This window comes from Actinia tenebrosa, unplaced genomic scaffold, assembly GCF_029948245.1.
Source record: "Actinia tenebrosa isolate PJP-AT-01 unplaced genomic scaffold, QUT_ActTen_1.0 PGA_scaffold1__47_contigs__length_23844297, whole genome shotgun sequence".
In the NCBI taxonomy this organism is placed as follows: domain Eukaryota; kingdom Metazoa; phylum Cnidaria; class Anthozoa; order Actiniaria; family Actiniidae; genus Actinia; species Actinia tenebrosa.
The window spans coordinates 20593757-20618714 of NW_028292578.1; the positions used below are offsets into that span (position 1 = coordinate 20593757).

General features: G+C 37.4%; 2 protein-coding genes and 1 non-coding gene across 6 annotated transcripts in view; 1 reads left to right on the forward strand and 2 right to left on the reverse strand.

The window, feature by feature from the left end:
• LOC116288787 (cilia- and flagella-associated protein 251) lies at positions 1 to 13316 on the forward strand. Its single transcript, XM_031695619.1, has 28 exons — positions 1 to 219; positions 311 to 379; positions 620 to 697; positions 1171 to 1274; positions 1484 to 1589; positions 2109 to 2189; positions 2345 to 2422; positions 2499 to 2543; positions 3194 to 3387; positions 4423 to 4491; positions 4780 to 4848; positions 5830 to 5962; positions 6280 to 6335; positions 6488 to 6547; positions 6814 to 6890; positions 7225 to 7376; positions 7690 to 7792; positions 8034 to 8104; positions 8541 to 8684; positions 8872 to 8954; positions 9195 to 9261; positions 9596 to 9667; positions 9747 to 9838; positions 10405 to 10533; positions 11065 to 11170; positions 11589 to 11679; positions 12359 to 12493; positions 12935 to 13316. Exons 1-28 carry the CDS (start codon positions 91 to 93, stop codon positions 13132 to 13134), a joined length of 2793 nt encoding a protein of 930 aa, XP_031551479.1. The 5' UTR covers positions 1 to 90; the 3' UTR covers positions 13135 to 13316.
• Positions 10948 to 11019, reverse strand: Trnap-agg (transfer RNA proline (anticodon AGG)). Its single transcript has one exon. It is a non-coding gene; the product is annotated as a tRNA-Pro (tRNA).
• LOC116288788 (galanin receptor type 1) overlaps positions 13220 to 24958 on the reverse strand; it is an 18684-nt gene continuing 6945 nt past the window's right edge. For 2 of the 4 annotated variants that reach the window (XM_031695621.2, XM_089032417.1), the window contains exons 2-4: positions 24673 to 24787; positions 21616 to 21726; positions 13220 to 15821 (exon numbers count right to left, since the gene is read on the reverse strand). In XM_031695621.2, the coding sequence (XP_031551481.1) occupies positions 14624 to 15793 (1170 nt within the window). In that variant the 5' untranslated portion in view covers positions 15794 to 15821; positions 21616 to 21726; positions 24673 to 24787 and the 3' untranslated portion in view covers positions 13220 to 14623. Of the gene's footprint in view, positions 15822 to 17148; positions 17267 to 21615; positions 21727 to 24672; positions 24788 to 24958 lie in introns of those variants that run through there. The other 2 variants (XM_089032418.1, XM_031695625.2) reach the window with 2 other exon arrangements.

Consider the following 24958-nt stretch of genomic DNA (forward strand, 5'->3'; position numbering starts at 1 on the left):
ACAAAGAAAAATAAGAATCAAAACGATTGGATTTTCTCAGTTGTCTTCCTTGAAATCTTGTCTTTTATCCCCAAAAAAGTGACAAAAATCATGGAAGAAGATGGACAAAGAACTGGGGCTCAGTCGAGGGTGGCTAGTGCAAGCGCTGCGCAAATATTCGACGATGAAGAAGGACGAGAAAGTGAAGAAACGTTACCCACAGCATTACCGTCTGCCCTGGTCGGTACAAATGATATTTAGAGGGTATTTCTATGGGGATTTCTTTTTGATCATGTTGTAATTGTGATATTTGTTCTTGATTATCGTGTAGAATATGTGTTGGTCTTTTGGCTTAAACAAAAGTGTGCCAGTCATAAACTTGTCTGAAGGCAACAAAAAGGTAAGTTGATGCAAAAGTCAACATTCAAAATATTAAGATAAGCTGTATAGCCACTGCGTTGTATCAAAATTGAAGAGGCTCTTGATTTAAATACATACTATATATCAATATACTTTCCTTACCCCTTAGAACTCAATCCATCTTTCATGCACAACTCTAAGGATACTTGAGTATTATTGCTTTCTTTACTAGTATTGAATGAGATTATACATTTGAATCATTCCTATTTGATATTTTCAGGTGATATTCTATGCCACAGCACACACTGGAATTCTGTATGACTTTGAACACAATAAACAAAGACTTCTACAAGGACATGTTAGTATAAACATATTCTACACATCAGTATTATATATTATGAAATATTTGAGATATAATGTTCATGGTTGGCTGGCTACCCTGTTTATATAAGAGGACAGAGGCGCTCATGCAAAAATGCTCAAAAATATTTTATAACAGCAATACAAAACGTCTGCTCATATCTCTTTACTGTGATATAAACACTCTGGGATCTGTAAAGCACTTGAAAAGCAAGAGAAATACTTGGCTAGGCCTTGTGTTCCTAAGCTTGCTTCTCTCTTGCTCAACAACACCCAGCATGTTAATATCACAGTACAGAGACATGCATGCGCGTTTTATATTCCTTAAATTAAAAATGGGTACTTACCTAGATTTGAAAATATAGTTTCTAAAACTACTGCCCTTTAACCTATTAATGGTCTATTAATCTAGGCCCTCATAGAACATTTCTGATTGATGTATACATGTAATGCTATTTGTTTATTCTGCAGTGTAATCCCATAACCTGTATCTGTGCGAGTGAAGACAAACGCTGGATCGCTACTGCTGACAGTGGAGTTAACAGTATGGTTATCATATGGGATTCTTTTACTGGGTAAGTATGATTTCATAGTGTCAAATGATGCCTCTCTTCCTGGAACACTCAAATAAGCACCCCTGTATTTTGCATTTATTTTAACAGTTGAACAGTGTCAGAGTCTTCAAACAACAATGTTTAAACTTGTGCTCCTTTGCTTAAATGCATTTAGATAATTAGCAATAATAACATCTGATAGTTTTATATAATTTGTGGTGTATGAATAGAATCCCAGTACAAACCATCTTTGATGCTCATGAGAGTGGATGCATTACTATTGGAATGACCCCAGATGCCAAGTATATTACAACAATCAGTAGCACACTACCACAGGTATGAAATATATTAGAAGGATTACCTTGAAACATCCTGCTCTGAGCTGATCAAAGTCAGAGCATGGCTAACTCACTGATTTAAACCCTGAAACAACCTCTGGGCCAATCTAAGTCAGGGCACAGCTAACTTGCAGATTGAACCCTGAAACAACCTCTGGGCTGATCTAAGCCAGGGCACAGCAAACTCACATATTGAACCCTGAAACGGCCTCTGGGCTGATCTAAGTTAGGGCATGGCTAACTCACAGATTAAATTATTGGAATCTAGCTTGTTAGGTTTTCCTGAGACAAGGAAATCTAAGAACTTGAGAAAAGCACTTCAATCAAGGGAGACCTACTGTAAATTTACTCACATGTATAGCCATGTCTAGCAATAGAACCCTATAAAACCAATGGGTTGAGAGGATGGTACACTACTGCTACACCCCCCTGATTCCCAAAAACAAAAGAATACTCTATAACATTAACAACAAATCTAAAGATAAACTAGATTAATAACTATTTTTATACCTGGCAGGTTGTATCGGTGTGGGACTGGACATCCAATGGTGATATTCCACTCTGTTCTGCTACTTTAGATGGTGACTTTGGAATGCAGGTAGGTTTTGTTCATCTCATCTTCTACATTACAGACCATTAGCTGATCCAAACGCCTAGTATTTACCAGGAAATACTTCAATTAAGATCAATATTGTCTTCCATTAAAAGAAGATATTAATATTGTAAGTTAATTTTGAGTGATTGTTCTTGCAGACATTCATCATCTTTAACCCAGATGACACAACTCAGCTTGTTAGTAACAGCCCATCTCAAGTCATTTTCTATTCACTGGTAAGGCAGACTGATGTGGTATATTATTATTAATATTATTTATTTATTTTATTAATGGATTTTTAATTACTTACAGGTTGACGATAAGTTAGAATATGTTGCTCCACCACTGACTGACAAGGTAATGGAACCTTATTTTGATCTTCTGTGATGAAAAGGAAATACTGGATGAATGGGTAGGATGGATGGATGGATGGATGGATGGATGGATGAATAGGGTTCATGGATGCATGGATAGATGGGTAGTTGGATGAATGGATGGATGGGTGGATGGATGAATAAGTAAGATGGATTGATGGATGGATGAGTATGTTACAATGGACGCATGGATGGATGCATGAATGGATGGGTAGTTGGATGGATGGATGGATGGGTGGATGGATGGTTGTGATGGATGGACGAATGAATAGTTCAATGGATGGATGAATGAATGGGTAGAATGGATGGATGGATGGATGAGTACTGTTCAATGGATGCATGGATGGATGGGTAGTTGGATGAATGCATGGAAGGATGGGTGGACGGATGCATGGTTGCGATGGATGGACGGATGAATAGTTTGATGGATGCATGGATGAGTAGTTGTATTGTCATGTGATGGAAAAGCCAATCAAATAAACTTTTCTACCACTCTCTTGGTGTGCATCCATAACTTTTCCACCCAAACGTTTTCAGGGGGGGAGAGGATCTCCTAATTCCCATACAAACAATCCTAGTCCTTTATACTAAAGCTATTAAGGTCCCACTTACGCTAGCTGTTGATCTTGACAGGATTTCAACAGGAGTGTAGGTTCATACAGTCAGTCAGTCTTCCAGTACCAGTCCACAAGAGCCCTAACAGCGACCAGTTGTGGCAACATTGTGGTCTGGGAACACACTGGTAAAGATCTACCCTGTAATAGAAAAGCATTCAAGATTGTTAAACTGCAGGACAAGGCCATTACCGTGCTTACGACTATCGAAAAGTATGTCGGGTATCATATAATATAAGATATTTATACATGTATTGGTAACAAATGCCAGCAAGCCTCTTAGTAATGTAAAACTCCAATTCGTTCTTTCTAGAATAAATTTGTGCCCTAATAAATTTGAGCAAGGATAGAATCCATCATGTAGAGAGGGTGTAGCCCATTCCCCCACCCCCAACCCCCAAAAACGTTTTACTGAACCTTTGGATATGGCAGAAAAATCTAAAGATGAAACCCATATATCCTGTGTTGGCAAGAAATAATTATGATAGACTCAGCTCACAAAAAGTTCAACAAAGTCCGTGTCTGTGTCAAAATTTGTTATAAGATACCTTATTACTTTTTTAGTGGCAAGTTCTAGCCATTTTTTGAAATCACTGTCTTGTAAAATTACCGTAAAACTACCAAAAAATGTTTTATAGTTTGAAAAGCATTTGTATAAACTGGATTGAAATCCTCTTTGATAAACCAAAGTCAGAATGAATTTTTTTGTTTTTCACTCTCGATGAAATCTATAAAAGGACACTATTTAATAGCTAATCTACTTACAGAAGAAAGCAATTTCTATCGTTATTGTAACTTTTCAAAAGTATGCTTTAAACATATTAAAATTAAATTAGTTACCGAGAAATTTACGGAAAACGAAGCTCTGTAGAAGAAGCAAGCACGTACTATATCTGTCGTCGGCCATGATTTCATCCTTCAAACGGACTGAATGCAAGTAATGCTTGAAAAACCACTTGAATGCCGTTCGCATGAATGAGCCACGCTGGTTGGTCCAAACCCTACTTAAGCGCGACCCTGATTGGCTGGTTTTTACGACTCTTTTCGTAAGGCTAAAAAGTACTACTCAAAAGTATCGTGGATGCAAGGCTTACATGAAAATACAAAAGAAATCACACTTTTTCTCGATGGAATTTGTAGCATTTCTTTTATATTTCCATGTTAGTCTCGCATTCAACATCATTTTAAGAAGAGTGCATTCACTAGAAACATAGAAGTGTATATATTCTTGTATCATTTCCCCTACAGGTATATCGTGACAGGAGATATTTCTGGCCATGTTCGATTCCTTGACCAACAGCTACGACTCTCAAACTGGTAGGCAAAACTTTTCGTTTTAGCTCTAGAAGAAAACTTAAGCATAAGGCAATTCTTTGTTTGCACATGACGTCATAGCCGCCATCTTGGATGAATTTGACAAAAGACAAGATCAAGACTTGTCAATGAATTCTTTCGTTATATCATCCAACATGGCCGCCATGTCTTTTGTTATTTCACTCCCCTGGGAATGATTGAAAACCAGCAATACGTTTGTGTCACAAACCTTCGGGCTTTTCTTCTGGTTCAGGATAAGAATATTTTATTTGTTAATCAATATTTTTTCAGGTATAAACATTTTGATGCTGGTGCTGTAGAATCTGTGTCGTTTTCCTTCGCTAAACCGCCTCCTCCACGGTAAGTACCAAGTGACATTTAGGAATTTTGTTTAACTGAACGACATTTTAGACTTGCTATAATTATTATCATTAAATACACCATTAGTCATCATTATCATCTGCATCATCACCAACATCATCATGAATTAACATCACCATCACCCGATGATCATCATCACCACCATACGCTATTAAAAATACAGAGTCCCGAGCAAAATTTGAGGGTTTTGCCCTCTTGAACTCTGAGCTCAAAACGTGTATGGTTCTTCGATAAAATCTCGTAGATTTTTCAGCGAATTTTGAGCGCGTGCACATCGTGGGCTCAAATCGAACCTTCAAGAATAGGCAGTCACCTTAAAAATGGAATTAGACAAAAGGATACTTTAAAAATGGTCAAGGATACCCTTAAATATGGTCATTTTTGAAACCAGGATTACTCTTACATATGGTTATTTAAAAAAAGGGTGCACTCTTAAATATGTTCAACGATACTTTTATGATGGTCATTTGAAAAAAGGATACCTACTCTCGAATATGGAATTTTAAAAAAAAAAAACGATACTCTTAAATACGGTCAAAGATACCCTTAAATAAGGTCATTTGAAAAAAAGGATACTCTTAAATAGGCTCAAGGATACCTTTAAATACGGTCATTTGAAAAAAGGATACTCTTAAATACGGTCATTTGAAAAAAGGATACTCTTAAATACGCTCAAGGATACCCTTAAATATGGTCAACGTTTTTTAAATCGAGGTGTACCTAAAGAGCTCACCTCGTCGGTCGACAACAACGCTCTTGGTCGATTTTCTGCGCATATACGTCATCATCAACGATATCATTAGTCATTATTTGATCATCATCATCATCATCATCATCATCATCATCATCATTTTCAACAACGTAGCCAGCCATCGCCGTACTGGTTCCAGTTAGACATCATACTGCAATCATAGGTTATCATCATCTTAAGTAATAATTCGGCATGTTATCTCTCCCCAGAACGAACGCTAAGAATATCGCACTTGCCGCCAGTTCTACACTCGACGCCGCCCCTTTCGTAGTCAACGACTTCGTCATTGGTACGACGAGTGCTAATGTGGTCTTCTTCTCCCCATCTACCAACAGCTTACAGGTGAAAATATGAATTAATAATAAATAAATAAATTATATTAAGATTTATAAGCATCCATTTTACGTCATGGGAGCGCGTTTTGACGCGAATATGAAGTTCCCGCCAAAACCAAAGGAACCACATGAAACTTTGGCTTTTCAGTCCAAACTTAGTAACTTATGTCTTAGTGGTGGTGTGGTAGTGGCGTAGCGAAGGTCCCAGAGTTGGAAAGACGAAAGTCCCCGACAAATCCACAGGAATCCCCTCAACACAATTGATCGACCTTTCAAGTTGTTTATCGATAAAATTAAATAATCGATCTTTTTCATCTGTTTTAGTGGGTGCGTAAGGAACACGACATGCCTGTCCATGCAATCGCATGCCATCCATCTCAGTAAGTCAGTAGAGAAATAATACTAGAGCTATTATTGAATTGGCCCTTTGCAATTGATAGTCACGTGATTTTTAATGGCAAAAACTCTCGGATTTCTTTTTCCAAAGAAATTTAATTTCATCGCTAATATTATTCAATACTTTTATTATCAGACCACAGATTTGCATTGGAGGATACAACGGAGACATTCAACTGTGGGACTACGAGGATAAGTACGTCAACTTCTTTCTTGTGATCAAAAAATATATTTATTTATGTATGTGATAGCATCTCAATCATTCATGGATTGATGTGATGATTTATTTATCTATGTGATAGTATCTCAATCATTCATGGATAGATGTGACGATTTATTTATCTATGTGGTAGTATCTCAATCATTCATGGATAGATGTGACGTCATAGCTGCCATCTTGGCTGTTGCTCTTGATATCTTTTGCGCTCTTTTCTTATCTGTTTATTATATTTTTTTGTTTAGGAAGCTTATCATGAGCCGTAAATTCAACAAGCTTTTAGTGAATTGCGTGACGTTCAACTCTACTGGAGATCTACTTGGTAAATTTAAACTCTTACAATTCCTGGATTCCGTTAGAATGTGACAGCCTTTATTGTATGGACACAATAACCGGGACCACTTGAATAAAACTGACCAATCAGATAACAGTAAACAGCGACAGAGATTGAACTGATACCAGTGTTAGCCAATCAGATTATCACGTTCTCACGCTCTTATTATATCGATGCGCTATCTGATTGGCTGGTTAAAAATATTGAACTAAATGTCGCAATATGATTGGTTAATTTATCGAAGTTTATCGAAGTGGTCCCGATTGGAGTATCCGCAAAGTAAGCTTATTTCCTATCATACTTTTTATTTCTTTTTCCACAGCCCTTGGGTTCACCAACGGTGAAGTTCGTATAATCGATGCTGTAACGTTGCGTGACGAAGGAAGTGATGATAGTGTTGCGATTTTCAACCACTGTCACGACAGCGTGACGCACATTCAGTTTTCTCATAATTCTCAATACCTCGCAACAGCTGTAAGTATTGTGTTAGAGCAGATTTCAGATGACTGTGAAACGGAACGGCACCGTCACGCTACGGAATTAATGATAACAGTGAAACCAATCACAGCGTGCGCGATCATTGCTTAGCCAATGAAAATGCGCAGACAAGGCTCCGTCACGGTCACGGCATGGCACCTATGTACCGTGGGTTTTTCACAGTCATACGAAATTCTTTTTACTGCCTTTTTACAAATGCTATGTCATAAATCGCACTTTGGTTAGAATAGAATGCGCGTGACACTTTGAATAGTTGTATGGTTCCTGATTGCGTGACTATTTCTTCAAGGACCTGGATCGTTGCGTGACACTTTTCAAAAACCAACCAGATGATGACAAAGAACCCTGGGTGTACATTGGAAAACAAAGAGCGCATTATAAGACGATACAAGGTATTGATGCAAAAATAAATAATAATATTGAAGTGAGTAAGAAATTGAGTACTATTCTGTTATTAAGATCCATTAGCAACAACCGGAAATGACGTTTTTGAAAGTAGCAATGGTAGAGACGAATGGGATACGGAACGAGCTATTTCTAATCCCTCCCAATCACTTCTTGCCCAGAAAGCAAATGAGAAATCTTGAAGACAATACCCTGCCATATGGCTGATACAGTGTTTTTCGTCTGTAGATATTCAATTTGGTATTGAACTGGACAGCGATATACCACGGCTTTTATCTCTGGGACAAGACAGAGTATTGGTTAGTATATCGAGTTCTAATCATACAAGTGTTGAGTTAACGGCTGTAAAGCGCATTATGATTGTGACGGGGCAACAGCGTACAGTACACTGCTTGTCTAGTGAGAATGAATAAGTCGTAAATCTTGACAGCTAGTGGCTAGCAAACCTGTTGCCCTCATTCCATGATCGAATTGGAATTTAGAAGTTCATTTTGTAGAGGAAAAAAAACTAGAGAACCTGGAGAAAAACGTTCCAAGCACGGGAGAGAACCAACAAACATACTCACGCATGATGGTGAGTCCGGGGATCGAACCGATGACCTCAGCGGGGTGAGATGACGCAATAGCAGCACACACCACCCAAACTTATGTGATTGATCCATACCTGCTGCTAGAAATAAATTTCTCAGAACGTTCTGAAGTTTGCTTTTTTTGTGATGCGCGATTTCCCCCCAGGTTGAATACGATCTAATGAACAGTAGAACAGACGACGTACAACTTCTGAGCTCAGAACGAATCGAACAGAGTGCTGTACCGCAGTGTTTTACATGGTACCCTCCGATCATCAAGGAGAACTTTCTGGTGGTCGCTAACGATCAGGTGGGTTCTTTAAACTAAGTCATTTTAAGAAACTACAGTGGGATTTTTGTTTGCCATCCAGCAGAGCCTTCCCCAAGGGACCTTTGGCTAAATTGATTCGTTATCAAAGTGATGTATATGCATGTGAATATTTGTTGCAAAAGGCCTATTGTTGATTAAGTATCAAGTTTCACCTTACATGTTTCAGTTCAAGCTGAAGTTGTATAACTCAACTACAAAGATGTGTCGTAAGACGTTACTCGGACCAACCTATGGTACAGCCCTGCAAAGGTAGGAAAATCATTATGCATAGCCTTTTTGCTATTTTCATAATATCAGAAAAAATATTACTACTGGTTAATAAATAGGTGGAGAAATGAACGAATGACCGACGGAAGATGGGATGGAAAAAAAACATGTATTTATCCATCATCACAGTTCAATAAATGAACAAATGCTTGGATGATAAATGAACGAAAAATTGAAAATGGGAAAAATGAGCAAACCTTCACTGTTGTTACTCGTTTTCAGAATTATTGTTCTTCCGGCGTACGAGGATCGAGAGAACCGCTTCATGACTTACATCACAATGGACAAGGTATACTTTGTGTTCAACCATGTGACTCGAAATCCCTTGAGATATGAATAACAATGGAACAGCCGCCATCTTAATTTGATCTTACAAGAGAAGCTTATGAGGAATGCTTTGTTATCGTCAACCAAGATGGTGGTTAAAACGCGTATGCTAACCCCGCCAAATCACGTACTCTCACTGCGTCACTTAGATACTGCTGTTGCCTCTGCGCCTGCTGTTCCAAGCGTCATTCGATTGAAATGAGATTATTGAACCCTGTTCAGATATATAGTCCATCCAGGGAGGTTGGTCTAACGGACGCCTATTGATCTTCTAAGAACTTGTGATTGTTTTTCAGATTGGTGTACAAATGCTTCCTCTTGATGGTAATCCTCATAAGTCCATGGCTCTTATCGCTCATCCTGACGGTGTAAGACATTCAATTGTTACCTTGTCTTGTGTTCTTCGTGTAGCTCAAGTCATTCAAACGGTTTGGATTTTTCCTTCAGGTGTCAAACTTGTGCAGTTCATACGATGGGAAGTACGTGTTCACGGCTGGTGGTGATGATCTTAGTGTTCTCATGTGGCAAGTGAATCCAGAGTAAGGAAACATAAACAATAGCGACTTTGTACCATCACGTGATGGCAGCCATGTTAGGAGGCAGGAACAATTGGTTCTGGTTTAATGTGACTTACATAAGAAAGAATTCACTTTCCCAGGGAAGGAAGACTCGGCTATTGTTGTACCACCTGTCATGGCTGCCATCACGTAATGATAGACCCCTTTTCTTATAGGTTTCCAATTCTCAGGAGACTGAAATTCTTTAATTTTGTCGTCCAATTTAAGCTCCTTTGACATCACATTCGTGCAAGTAGTCTATATTGCTCCTTTTCTTCTCTTGTCCCGTTAATTTACGTGTCGTTACGTCAAAATGATGCATGCATTAGCGTCTATCACATCATAATTCTGAGCACACGTCACTAAATGTTGATCCCATCACACTCTTTTCCCCCTTCAGTCTATTCACGAACTATTTATCAAGATGACGTCACGTAGCTTACTATGTCGTCACATTACAGTGACGTCACTCAAACGTATATTTAACCATTATCTTATATGACATCGCCTGTCAACTCAGCTCAGATGTCTTCTATTTTCTTCTCCAGTGCCCTGGAGGCCGCGGCCAGACTTGGCGGTGAGGACTTGATTCCATTCTACGGTCTGCTGGAAGGAGGTCGAGAGGGCGAGTTGTTCGCTGAACTAGAAGATTACTTCTATTATGCGCAAATCAGAGAGTAAGTCCTGTTCCCGTTTACTTAATTTTTTACCCTCTTTTGGATCGAAGACCAAGTTATTCGATATGTTAAAAAATAAATGGGAACGCAAGAATGAAAATGAATAATAATGGAGGTAATATATGAATAAATAGATATAGGTATTATTGGGGTGCATGTTACGTCATAGCTGTGAATGTTACGTCATAGCTGTAAAAGTCACGTCAAAGCTGTGAATGTTACGTCATAACAAAGCAGTCGTTAATATATTCTCCTATTGGATCAACCAACATGGCGGCTGTTTCATTGTTATTTATATCTCCCGGAGTTAAGTCATGTTGTTGCACCCCAAGGATAGTTAATATAGTTAATATAGGTAATATATATGTAAAAATGATATTCAAGGAAAAGGTAAAAGAATTATCTAAAAGGAAGGGGCCCGTCCGGGAATTGAACCCGGGACCTCTCGCACCCTAAGCGAGAATCATACCACTAGACCAACGGGCCGATTCGTGTAAACTTATTGATCAAATCGAGTGTTTGTTTTCACAGTCAAAGCGTGGATACAACAGAAACGCGTCAAGCATCTACCAAGGTTCCTCTGAGCCAAGTCCCGTACATCGCTCGCGCTCTGGGCTTCTATCCTTCGGAACAAGAGGTCAGCTGGCTGCCAAACATGGCCAAGATTTATTTATTTGGATATGAATTATCAGTTTGTCTTTAATAACGAGCACAACTGTGTCCTTTTGTTTTGACATACATCTCCTTGAAAAGTCAATAATCCATTTTACAGTTCCGTTCATTGACCACGAATAATAGTTCCAAGTGGAGGTGGGGTTTCCGCGCCGGCATAGAATACTATAGTTTATTATGCGCGGCAACTCCAACCTCGGCTTGGAACTTTTATTCTTGGTCGATCACTGAACGGAACTGTAAAATAGAGCGTTGAAATTATTTTCCAAATTTACATACCCGTCACGTGATAACGATGTCACGTGTCCAAGGAACCATCCAATAAGGTTGCGAGATATTGTTGCTAGGATACATATCGTGAGATCTATCGTCTCTCCTTTCAGGTGGAAGATATGATAAATGAAGTGAAGTTTAGCAACTATGTGGAAACGGGAAAATACGTTACTCATATAGACTTGGGCGAGTTTATAAAACGTAAGTAATAAACCAACATTCCGTTTGTTCTTTTTTTTAGTTTGTTTCGCGAAATTCTTTTGTTTCTTCCTTTAAAATGCTTATAAGCCTTTGCACAATATTTTCAGAATTGATTCTTTAGATAGTGAATAGTTGATTGTGAAAATATTTCGTCATTTAAATGTCGGGTCTTTGAGATACGAAGGTTTATATTCGCGATATGTTAATGAATATGACGTAACATAAGGGATCATTTAATATACAACACTGCTCTCGTTCTGGATTACAGTATATTAAAAGCATCCCCCTTTTACTCGTGACTCACGTAAAGGTTCTTACAAATTTGTTTTCAAAAAATGTCCAGCGTTCAATATTAAAAGTAGCCACAAAATAACTCAAATCCCTTATGTTGCGTCAGCGGTATTTATCAAAAAAGGAATAAACCAGCTAAAACAAAGGTGCAAAACCGCAGGCCAAAAGAAACGCTGGCTCTTTGGGAGCGAAAAAACAAGTGAATCTTGGGAGCATGTTACGTCATAGCCGCCATTAGCTTCTATTGTAAAATCAACCAACATGGGGGGTTTTGCATTCTTAAAATCTTTTGAGATTTTGTGTCATGTGGTTGCACCACAAGGATAAGACACTAGTGGGTGAATATGAGTAAAATCCATCTTATCATCTTTTATTCCATTCACCTCAGTTTACGTCAACCACAGACCAGCTTTTGGTCTCTCACCAGCCGATCTTCACGAAGCATTTACTAAACTCGGTGTTGCTGGAGATCTGGGCTTCGAGATCGATCGAGATGAGCTCCTGACAATGTTACAAAGCAAAGGTGCGTTCTATCTGGTCACTCTGGTCACATCCATTTTAATTATCACGCGTTAAACACAGCCCAAATCAATTTTTAACAAACCCTGAAATAATCCCTGGGCTTATCTATGTCAGGGCACGGCTAACTCACAGATTGAACCCTGAAACAACCTCTGGGCTGATCTAAGTCAGGGCACGGTTAACTCACAGATCAAACCCTGAAACAACCTCTGGGCTGACCTAAGTCAGGGCATGGCTAACTCACAGATTGAACCCTGAAACAACCTCTGGGCTGATCAAAGTCAGGGCACGGCTAACTCACAGATCAAATTGGAATTTAGCGTGATCGATTTTGCAGAGGGAGAATAGCGGGAGAAAAACCCTCGAAACAGGAAAAACACCACCAAACGCCGCTCACATGTTAAGCAACTTACTTAACTTCCTATTCCATTATATTTCATAGGAGAACACATGACCGAAGGAGAACTGGCAGAATGCATGTCGACTCTCATGGGCGAGGGAGACCTGGGAGGTAGTGCGGAGACTGGGACTTACGACGCCTCAGATGCTGGCGAACTACTGCGTGCGCATTTACCTGAGAAGTTCACCGCTGAAAGCTTTGCGGCTCATGTGATTGGATTTAGCCTCGAGGAGGGAGAGTAGTAGAAAAATAAATTAGAAAGAATTTTTAAGAAGCGAAAGTTCTGAAGTGTTCTCGAGAAATTGTGAAGTATTATCTTTTGCATAATCATTTATTATAAGTTTATTTTTAGCGTCACCCTGTACATATGTTTATATTACATTTTAACAAAATCAATAAATAAAACACTGAAAATTTACTTTGACGATGAACTACAAGAAAACTGCTTATATCTAGGTATTCATTTATATATCAGAGCGGTTGAGCGGAATAGGCTTACAATCTCGTACCGAGAGCCCTAATTTCTTACTGCGCATGCTCGAAAAAAATTCGTCGAGCATGCGTAGTAAGAAATAAGGGCTCTAGGTACGAGATTGGGTAGGTTTACAATCTAATAATAAGTTCTTTTTGGGGAAGAGTTTTTTTGTGGAAAGACTGATTCTAAAATTTTCTTTTCACTTGCCGGTGTATTTGGTGAGGGAGGGGAGAGAAAGGCGGACGGGAGGGGTAGAATTTTTCCGATTCCTAATCAAATGTAGAGCAATGGAATATCTAAATATAGATAATAGATTATTTACACATATTTTAGCGATGAATTGTACAAATATATACATATATACATATATATTTGTTTATTTATTTAACAATTCACCCGCAGCCCGAATGAGTCGATAAACCATGATACCGAAGGCCGTCTAGTAGACTTCTAATTGTTTTAGAATAAACCTACTAATCGGTCAAATAAATGGGTGCAAACAATTTTTAAGAACATCGATGCAGTAGAGCACTACTTCAGCCATTTGTAATCGAACATTAGTAGGCTTATTCTAAGTTTTATTAGACATTTAAGGGTGCAGTTACGGGTAGATATTTTTTCGAGTCTACTGAGTATTTTATAAAGCCAATCAGGACAAGATAAAATACAAAGACGAGAAAAGGTGTCCATCCTTAAAGCAAGCTATTAAGGGTGTAATAACTTAATTATTAACTATTTTTGTGACCGAATACTTGTGATTTGTAAGAGTACAAATCGCTTGACCTGATGATGTCAATAGACTGACCGCTTTGCATGATGGGTCCATATGAAGGACCGCTTTGCATAATGGGTCTTGAGGCCTGACCGCTTTGTCTGATGGGTCCAGAACACTGACCGCTTAACATGATGGTTCCTGGGAACGAACCGCATTGCATGATAGTTCTGAGGGCTGACCGCTTTGCATGATGGCTCCACAAGACTGACCGCTTTGCATGATGAGTCCAGAACAGTCCCCGCTTTGCATGATGGGTCCAGAGTGACCGCTTTGCCTGATGGCTGCAGGGGACTGATTGCTTTGCATGATGGGTGCAGGGGACTGATTGCTTTGCATGATGGGTGCAAACAACTAAACACTTCATTTGCATGTTGGTTCTTGAAGATCGCTTTGCATCTTGCAGCATGACCTTAGTGCTTTCTCAATTAACATAGTGCCATCAACGTAAGAATTCTATGAATGTCTGTTGCTCCGTCCATGTCTACTTGTTGCGCTTGCAGAGGATTAGCTTTGAGAATGCACGAGCATAGAAACTACTCATCGTCCCATAACACAGCGGGTGTAGAGCACTGGGAAAGCTGACCAACAAAACAGTGTACTTGTCCAAAAGATCATAATAAGGATGTCTGTTTCTGTCCAAGACACCATAATACACACAAAGAAAGAATACCTGGTAAGGTAAATAAAAGATCAAAAACACCATCACGATCACATAGAACATCTTAATGATGTCACGCTCCGATTCAATCATGCTTCCTTCATCATGCGAGCTCAGTGACTTGCTAGCTGCATAATCCATCGCTTGGTCGGGGATTCGATTGATGTGACAGGCAGATCCATGTGGGAAGCGATCGTTTGGTGCATAGATGACCTGTTGGTACTGGTGGGGAGGTACGGTGAGGAGGTTAACGTTGTTGTCACCGTTGACTTGACTCTCCAGGAAGGTGTTAAGGGTGCTAATGTTCGAGTTAAGTCGGTTTTGCCTGCTTCTGTTTTCCATGAACGTCATGTGTTCTTTGATTTTGACAGCCGCGACGGCATAGCTGACAATCATGATCAGAACAGGGGCAAAAAACTGCAAAGCTATTCGCACCATGTCGTAGATCCTAAGGTCGTGTAGAACATGGCAGTAGTAGTAACCGGGATGCATCTCTTCGTGGACGTAGAGGGGATACAACGGAAGCGCCACAGCAAACGAGATCAGCCATATTCCCGTCACGATACCAAGACTAACCCTTTTCGTTGGCAGCATCTTGGTAGGCGTCACGATGACTAGATAACGATATATCGATATGCACGCCAAAGTGTTAGTAGCCACACCAAATGTCACGACCATGGACGGCATTATGAAGTGACACAGGAAGGCTCCAAATATCCAATGCCACAGTTCAGCGTAGACAAACGGGAATATCAGGAATGTGGAGTTTAGCAGCTCAGCCACGGCCAGACTCGTGACTAGATAATGCGTCAAGGGCTTGCGGGATCTTCCTGATCTTATGGCGCGTATCACTACCGTGTTCCCAAGGAGACCGAGGAAGATGACCAGGGAAAATACAATGATACGAATAGTCGTCAGCTGTGGGGGCTCCTCGATGATGTAAGGATCTGGCGGTGTTGTGCTGTTCTGGATACTGGTTTGATTCAAGGCCATCGTCTTCGATAACTGGATTACTAGATATCTGCGAAACAAGAGAGAATGAAGCCGGTTCTTAGCCTCAGAAGGGAATCACAAAATCACTGATGTTATCCCCAATCAATCCTGCCGCAATCTCGTAACCAAAACTTGCGTTCTTTCTGGCCTGCGGCGAAGAACAAGGGCTCTGGCATAATCCATTTTGTGGCGCCTGCCCAGTTTTCCGAAGTGAAATATAATCTATCTAAGTCATACTTCCAAACAGAGTTCTGTGTTTACTTCCGATCAAACTAAAAATTAGAAAACGGGAAAATATTTTTGAAATTTTTTGGCAAGTCTTTGAACGCGTGGACGCATGAATGCATTGAATGGATTATGCTAGAGCCCTCGTTCTTCGCAGCAGACCAGAAGAAGATCTAGAAAGCAGGCTCTGCGTACGTGCCGAAGATAAATACTCATAGTCGATGTGCAATAGATCTCTTCATCTCTTCACTTCTTTGTAATGTTTTCCCATTTCAGACTTCGTGTCATTCCCTAGAATATATTTTCTTTGTTTAAAGTTTGTGCGCGAGAAGACACATGAATATAGATACAACTGAAACAGTGAATATCATTCTCAAGACCACATGTCATTCCCTAGAGTATCATTTCTTTTTTTAAGGTTTGCGCTCGGTTACACATGAGAAGACACATGAATATGGATACAACTAAAACAGAGAATCCCATTCTCAAGAGAATAAGACGTGGTTCGTTTGAAATGGAGAAACATTAATACGCCTAAGGTAAAGTGATCTATTGGAGAACTAACCAAAATACCTAGTAAAATGTGTAATGGCTAAGTCACTACTCTTGTGCTAACTGCAAGATCTTTCTAGTAACGACTTGATTGGGTAAGTGGTTCTTGGTAAAAGTGGTTATTATTTGTATCCGAGTCGCTTGTTCGTTTTTCTTTCTTCCTGTGCTAAGAGGGTTTTTTCTCCGGGCTCTCCGGTTTTCCTCCCTCCGCAAAAATCAGCTTTTAAATTCAAATCGGATTCCAGAGGAAAAAGGAAGAGTCACTTAGGTGCTGCTTTGGGATCCCATTATAATATGTATACATTTTTGAGTGGTTTTAAAAGGCTTTACACCGGCTGTTGTCCAATTAGTACTGAGAAAACGTCTAAGTACTTTCCATCTGCATTGTTTTGCAGGATACTAAAAATATAAGGCTATAGTAAGATTACAATTATATCTCGATATGAGGAATGTGACAACTCCGAGACTAATATCTCTCAAATATAAATCGAACCGACCTGGCTTAATCAGTCAAAATTATAATGATAACAAATTCTAAAGAGAAGACCGCAAAGTAATCAATTCCAACTTCCACTTACTATTCCACAAAATCGAAAACACTTGAAAACTTTTATCTTCTCGTCTTACGCCTTGACAGAGAACTTGTTGAGTGGATCGGTCTAAATATTCCAAATAACTTGTGACATTTGCTCAAAAGAGATGATGTCAAATTCGAGTTTTCTTTCCTCGGAGATAAAGATCGATGATTGGTCTGCGACAGGTATGTCGTGGTCGTTCGGAGTCTACGTGATTCAATAAGAATGCTTTGACGCACACCTTGCAGGTTTGCGACCAAAATAACAGGAAATCGAGCGCTACTCAGGCCACAAACTGCGATAATTATTAGCCAGAGAAAAATTGATTAACTTCCACAAGTGATGAAGCCATTGTGAAGGCTTCGCAATTCATAAAGCTTAAAACAAAATAAATTATTTGGAAAAAGAGACTGCTTTGAAGGAGATAATTGGTTATATTCAATTTGGTTCGGTTTCTTTTGTGAAAAATAATGTTTATCAAATATTGGCTGGAAGAGAATTGAGTGCAGTTATATTGGATTTTGCTGAAGGACGGTGGTCACTGAATTTTAAATCTTTGAGAAAACAAAAATAAATTTCTATTCATCACTTTCCATCCATTGGTTCACTGGTCAAACACGAAGCATTCAGTCGAGGTTGCAAGGTTCAAATTTGAATAATCCTTTGAAAGTACGTATACCTTGGCGCCTCGCTTGAGCGCTTTGTGTTTGACCAGTGAACCAATGTATGGAAAATAGTGAATATAAAAAAGAACACTTATGATTACGGCAACAGTCTTCGAAGATTAAAAAACCTTTGCCCAAATTATTCTGATATTTTATATTTATATATATATATACTTGTCAACTAAAGCCAAAGTTTTTGCATGCATATGGCAAATATTATGATATTATTATATGTTTCTAGCGTGTGTAAATCAAGTTTTTCGTCCTTCTGTCCCTCTCTCAACCTAAGATCTAGAATCCTGTTAGCTTGAAGTTTTGACCTATTTTCTTTGCTTTGCGTGCTCTCATTCATCTCATTTAGTCGAAATTTGATTATTGTTATCGTTAAGGATTTCCCTGGATTTCCCTAGCTTCAATCAAGTGTAGTTCACACAGTTTGACCCAAGCATAACAAAGTCTAGTAATTAGAGACATTTACTTTATTCCACGTTTTGTTTTGAAGTCGTGTTTGTTGGCCTGAAAACAGAGTCATATATACATATTTTTTCAAGATTTTCATCTTACTGTAACGCTTGTCTTAAATATTGGTTATAGATGCTTAGCAAGACCTCAGGGCACGGCTTATTTACAGATTCAAATTAAACTTAGCTTGTTAAGTTTGGGCACTAAGAAAAACAAAAAAACAGGAAACGTTTCTTTCTCGTTCTAGAATTATGGCGATAATTTAGAGAAAAGAAAAGCAAATGAGATCAGCAGGTTGCTGTTGAGAAATGAAATGAAAGAATCAGGTTATATTTTACACTGAATTTATACTCTGAATAAGGTTTATTTACCATTCATTTATCTATCTTTCTCATTCCATCCATCCATCCCTTCCACTCTTCGTATTCATTCATTCATTTGTCAAACCGCCATCTCTGCTTCCATCCATTCATTTATCCCATCGTCCGTCAAATTCTATCATCCCGTATATTGCGGCATCCTTTCTTCTTTAAATCGTCGATTTCAGTATCGCGGTCAATCCCTCCACTTATCCACTCAGATATTTCCTCATTCATTCTATAATATACCTTCCATCTCCGGCATTTTCACATTTTCTTTCTTTCTGATCCATTAATTCATTCGTTCATTCCCATTCAGAGCCCCATTATACATCTACGTTTCTTATTTTCTTTTTCTACTTTACAGCTGTCTTTTCCCCGTTGAATGACATTGTGTACCCAGCGAAACCACATCCCAGAACTGTATTTATATTTATTTGAATCTGTATTTATATGAACTTGCATATATCTATCGATATGTTTTTGTCTATGTATAGCGTTATACCGACACTAGATCACGAGGGAATGAAGCAAGGTTATAGGGTTGGGGATTTAAATGGTGGATTCATTTATGTACAGTTGAAGTGAATTCATGGTTGGTTTGTTTTTGGGTTTTTGTTTTTTTCGCTATAGTGTCTATTTTTCAGTAGCTGTCTCTTTACTCAACCGATTAGGGAGTTGGTGGGTTGGGGGGGGGGGGGGGGGGAGGGTAAGGTACTGATGCCATTTGATCTTAATTCTTGCTCAAAACATCGGGTAATGTTCTGGCAATATGATAAGGTAAGTCCTTTTGCCACCCCATCAGTCCCACGCACCTCCTACACCCACCCACATTATCGATGTCGTTTGTAAAATAATTATTGTCGTAATTTCGTACTAAAAACCATTTACCGTTACTTCGTAACAAAACATTTACCGTTAATCATCCAAAGAACCAATAATGCGCTACAATGCTGTTAAAGTAAGTGGATCGGAAGATAAAAAGACTAATGTCAGGATTGGAAAATTGAAGAATTTTAAGGTAATTGAAAGCTTTTCCATTACGCGCTTGATCATACATACCGTCGTGTTGTAGTGTTGTAGGTTTATCGGTTCGCGTGGGCCTCAAAGGGAATTGTGCAAAGTGAATAGCTATAGGTATAAGCTGGAAATCTTATTTCACTAAGTAAGTTCAGGTTGATTTGATTGTACTGCCTTTCAAAAGAGCGGACAGATAATGAATATAATTGGAACGGCACGCGCTCGCTTGAGAATGTGCCCTTCTCAAAATGATCTTGGCTAACATGGAAATACTAAAGACATGCCACAAATTCCATACAGAATCAGTATGATTTCTTTTGATATTTCATCTTAGTCTCGCATCCAAGATAATTTTGAGAAGGGTCGATCAATGAAATAATAATATACTGCTCAGGTGATTGCTATGTTGTAGCAAAACACAGCGGTTTTTGGGGGAGTATACTTTGGGGGTGGGGGTGGGTGAGGGTAGAGAGAGAGAGACAGGAGTATTCGTTGGAGGAGAGGGGTAGAGGGAACGGCCATACTCTTAGCAGTACTCTTAGGCCATACTCTTAGTAGTAGCTTAGCGTGAAGGATTTATGGTATTACTGAGAGGAGAATAGAGATTAAAGTTTTGAATTTCTTCTTTCCTAAGGATAGCTCTAATCTAGGGAACGGCCATACTCTTAGCAGTACTCTTAGGCCATACTCTTAGTAGTAGCTTAGCGTGAAGGATTTATGGTATTACTGAGAGGAGAATAGAGATTAAAGTTTTGAATTTCTTCTTTCCTAAGGATAGCTCTAATCACTCACAGAAAGCCGGGAAAAAAATAAAATAATAATAAATATTTTTAAAAAAATAAAAAATAAAATAAAAAAACAACAATAATAATAATAATAATAATAATAATAATAATAATAATAATAATAATAATAATAATAATAAAGAATCAAAGGAATATCTTCAATACAATAAATAAATAAATTTTTGTTTCTTATCATCGATCACTAACGTATTTTATTCAAACTCGAGGCGTCAGACTTAAAGCCAGCTAACTGATTGGTTTTTCTTTCCTTCGGGCGCTTTCACTACATCAAATACCGTTCAATTCTATGTTTGACCCTTACCTTTCTTCACTGAAACTTGCCGAGCTATGATCATCTCAAAAATTACAAGATGAGTTATTTTAAAGGTGGTTGTATCGTTTCTTGACCAGTTTTTAACATCAAAATGCAAGAACAAACAAATATATATTTTTTGCATCGATAAAGAGTTAATGAATGATTAATTGCACAAGACAACACCTTAGGTGATAGAAAAAATTATTGCATGCGGTAAATATTAATTTTTGTCCAAATTGTCAGCCTAGTATCTAATCTCATCTCTGAAGCTTGACTAAATGTCGCCACTATGCGCTGAAATTTAATATTTACTTTTGTTATAAAACGTGTCAATATTAATTTCATATTCAGGATTATTGAAGAATGTGAATTTTTTCTTTCTGCTACAAGAGAATGTTCTTGCAAAAGAGCAGCTTATTTTTAGTTTTAGAGTCATTTAGTTATTGAAGCCTTAAGTTTTAATTCCACAGTTAAGGGGTTTTTTGTTAAGTAATAAATAACCATTGATTCTATTATTGAGGGTCTTCTCTGGAGTAAACAACGCGCGCGTGAAACCCTCTACAGAACAAAAGAAATGTATCGTGTTTTTTTCCTGAACCTACGTTTTGTAGTAAAGGAATCGGAGTTTTCATAGATTAGCTAAAAATCAGTCAATATGAATGAAAAAATCAACTTTACAGGAGGTAAAAGTAGACTCTACTCAAAGGTTAACTGAAGGAAAATTGTATTTGAAATAAAAGATGGAAAATTGAAAGCAAAAACATGACTATTTTTCAAAATTCTAGACGATTCTAGCCTAAGTTTAGCGAAGAATAAACTACCTGTCGTATTAGTCAAGGGTTAGTGTTTTTTTATATATATACCTGTAAGGCCTGGCTTCGTCGTGGACAGTTTCTTTGCAGCTGGTACTTGCTTTAGTTTTTGAATGAGCCGACTTCCTTCGTTGCTACAGGCCTCTTTAGTCGCTCTATTGTCTAATCAAAAATATAGACATTTTAAAAATCGTGTTTTCTTATTAACCTTTGTGTTTTCTTACTGATATATAAATTTAAACGGTCTCCTGAAACTATATTTTTCACGTCGGGTTTTGAAGGTCATTAAGAGCTGCTTTGGGAGATCACCAGCTGTGCTGTTCTAGTTGAACACTTTTCCAAATTACTATCGCTTGCTAGGGTTCTGCTTCGTGTTCTCAAAACAACTTAGTCTGACACTTTTAAAATGAATTTAATTTCCATTTTAAACGTTGTCTTGCAGCTATAATTTTTATTATTCTTGCAACTAATTATTCGGTATCGATTCTATCGATTTAATAATCTCAGTTTAATCATTCAGTATTATCTGTGTTCCTGCTATAAAAACGGTAAGACATTAGAAAATACAGCCGGCAGTCACACACAAATTTCCATCCGCTATAAACGTGAAACCATTAAACTCTGTTGAAGGCGAAATTGTGTCGTTATGGTTATTTCAGTTGTGTAATAATGACAGTAAAAATGTTTGTTTTGGTCGTAAAGATATGAAATTCATTTAGGTGTGGCTTAAAAACCAATAAAGTGGTATCAAAGGTTTATTGATTTCAAAACCTCATGAAGACCTTGCAATTAAAATTTTGAACTGAATTTTATAAAATCGAAAAATGACGTCTTTTATTTCATTCATTCTCGTCTAAAGATGTAAGAAAACTCTTTTAACTCGATGTTATAGCTGTTTGATTGTTGGCAATTTAAAGTTTATTAAACAAAGATAGCGTTTCATTTTTTAATTTCACAGCTTTAAGCAAACCGCACAGTTTTTTGTTTAAGTTATGATGATATAAATTTTATCTCAATCTCTATCTTAATTTCCAAAGCTTTTCTTCAATGGAAATAATTGATACTCAAACGAATAAAATGTAGTTAGAAGGGATAATTGAAGGAATGCAAAGGATTTTATCATTTTAAGAATGATAAGAGTGTCAGTCATATAATAACTATATAGCAGTGTGAACTGACCACGAAATAATTGAGTTTTGTGAGCTTTTTCTTTATGAAATTATGTAAAAATATTCGTTCTTTAATCCATACCATTTTTATAACTTACTTGTCTGTTTTTCCTCTAATTTGAAAGTATTATTTATATTATTATTATTGCTATTAATATCATTATTATTATTATTGCATTTATTATTATTATTATTATTATTATTATTATTGCTATTATTATTATCATCACATGGCTTAGAACACTTCTGTCTTTCGAAATCGTACGAGCAGTTCACACAAGCGTTAATAATAATAATAATAATAATAATAATAATAATAAGTATATGTAATAGGACTCCATGCAGTCCAATTAAGAAATAATTGGACGAGGAAAATTCCGAGGACTGACAAAATTGGATGAGGCTGTAAGCCGAGTCCAATTTGGCAGTCAGAGGAATTTTTCGAGTCTAATTATTTCTTGATTGGGGAGCATGAAATCCCATTACCTATTAATTATATAGCTGCCTAATTAATCCCATATCAACAACATACCTGTCCAATTAAGAAAATAATTGGACAGTTACCGAATATGGGATTAATGAGAAGCTATATAATAATAATAATAATAATAATAATAATAATAATAAACTTTATTACAGTCTCAAAAACTTCTAGCTTGGCACGATTGCTTTGCTAAAAGCGGGGAGACCCAGCTAAATATACTATCTATATACAATTAGGAATATAAAAGGAATATACTATATGTATAAAATTAGGAATACATGGGAGTTAAAAAGAGCCCAGTATATCCAGAGGAAACAGGGGATGGAAGCAAGGACACCTGTGTCTTCAGGGGAAAGAAAAAGAAAAAAAAACCGAAAAAAACAATCGGGGAGACCCAGCTAAATATACTATCTATATACAATTAGGAATATAAAAGGAATATACTATATATATATATAATTAGGAATACATGGGGATTAAAAAGGGCCCAGTATAGCCAGAGGAAACAGGTCACATCTTAGCATTCATCCTTCAGAGGGGTTGGAAGTAAGGACACCTGTGTCCTCAGGGGAAAGAAAAAGAGAAGGGAAAAAAAAAAAAAAAAAAAAAAAAAAACCGAAAAAAAACAATCGGGGAGACACAGCTAAATATACTATCTATATACAATTAGGAATATAAAAGGGGATCTAGAGCACCCTTTCACAAGATTGACCTAGACGGAATAGACGACTGTCGCGTTATTGTTAACGTAGCGGCCATACAATAGTTTTTTTTTGTCTTCTAGTTTTTTCCTCGGGATATTATATATAGAGACATTTGTTTTTCTTTTAGATAATTATTTTAATTTCCATGAATATATATTATTATATAGATATATTTTTCAAATATTTTTCTTTATATATATGCATATTATATATAAATTCATTATTATGGTAAGTTTTATTTGCCTGTATATATCATCATTATTATTATTGCTATTATTATTATTATTATAGTTTATTTTCTTTCATTTTTTATACATATATGTATTGTATTAAGGTTTAAATATGATTTCAAATTATAGATCTAGTTACTGACATTATTATCATGAAGAATAGGATTTGATATATATTTTTCAATAAAATTATTATTATTATTATTATTGCTGTTACTATTATTGCTATTATCATTATTATTATTATTATCCATAATTTATCCCTAATAATCTAGCAAAGAAGATAAAGACTAGCTTTGTATAGTAGTCAATATATTGGATTGGACCGTGTTAGATGCGATTGAACTCTTTATATGAATGATAAAGGCGTTCTTAGACTCAAGCCTCAAAGGAATGAGATATTTTCCTAATTTTTTTCCATTGAGTTTTATGAAGTAGTTTGTGAACGTCAATGCGAAATATTCTTATTAAGGCTCAAAACGAAGAAAAGATAAAAACGTATGTAGAAATTGAACACTTACTGAGTAGAAATCCTGGCGAGTCTTGGAGTCGTTTGTCGTTCAGTTTTCTCTTCAGTATTCTACACCAGCTTATATAGACGTCAAACTAGAATAACTTGTCAGGTAAAATTGGATTCTATAGATACGTAAAGAGAAAGAATTGTCTAATTAGCCAAGTGGTTCTAGACAAAACCTTTTTGTGAGTGTGCCGGTGTGGCGGATGTGAATCCCAAAATGTACGCGCGTGGCTTGCACTCGCTGGAGGACGCAGCGAAAAATAAATAAAATAACAATAAAGGAGGTACAA

Coding starts and splice junctions, on each gene's coding strand:
- LOC116288787 (XM_031695619.1), top strand. CDS start 91: ATGGAAGAAGATGGACAAAGAACTGGGGCTCAGTCGAGGGTGGCTAGT. Junction 4,492..4,779: donor CAGCTACGACTCTCAAACTG/GTAGGCAAAACT, acceptor ATATTTTTTCAG/GTATAAACATTTTGATGCTG. Junction 8,105..8,540: donor TGGGACAAGACAGAGTATTG/GTTAGTATATCG, acceptor ATTTCCCCCCAG/GTTGAATACGATCTAATGAA.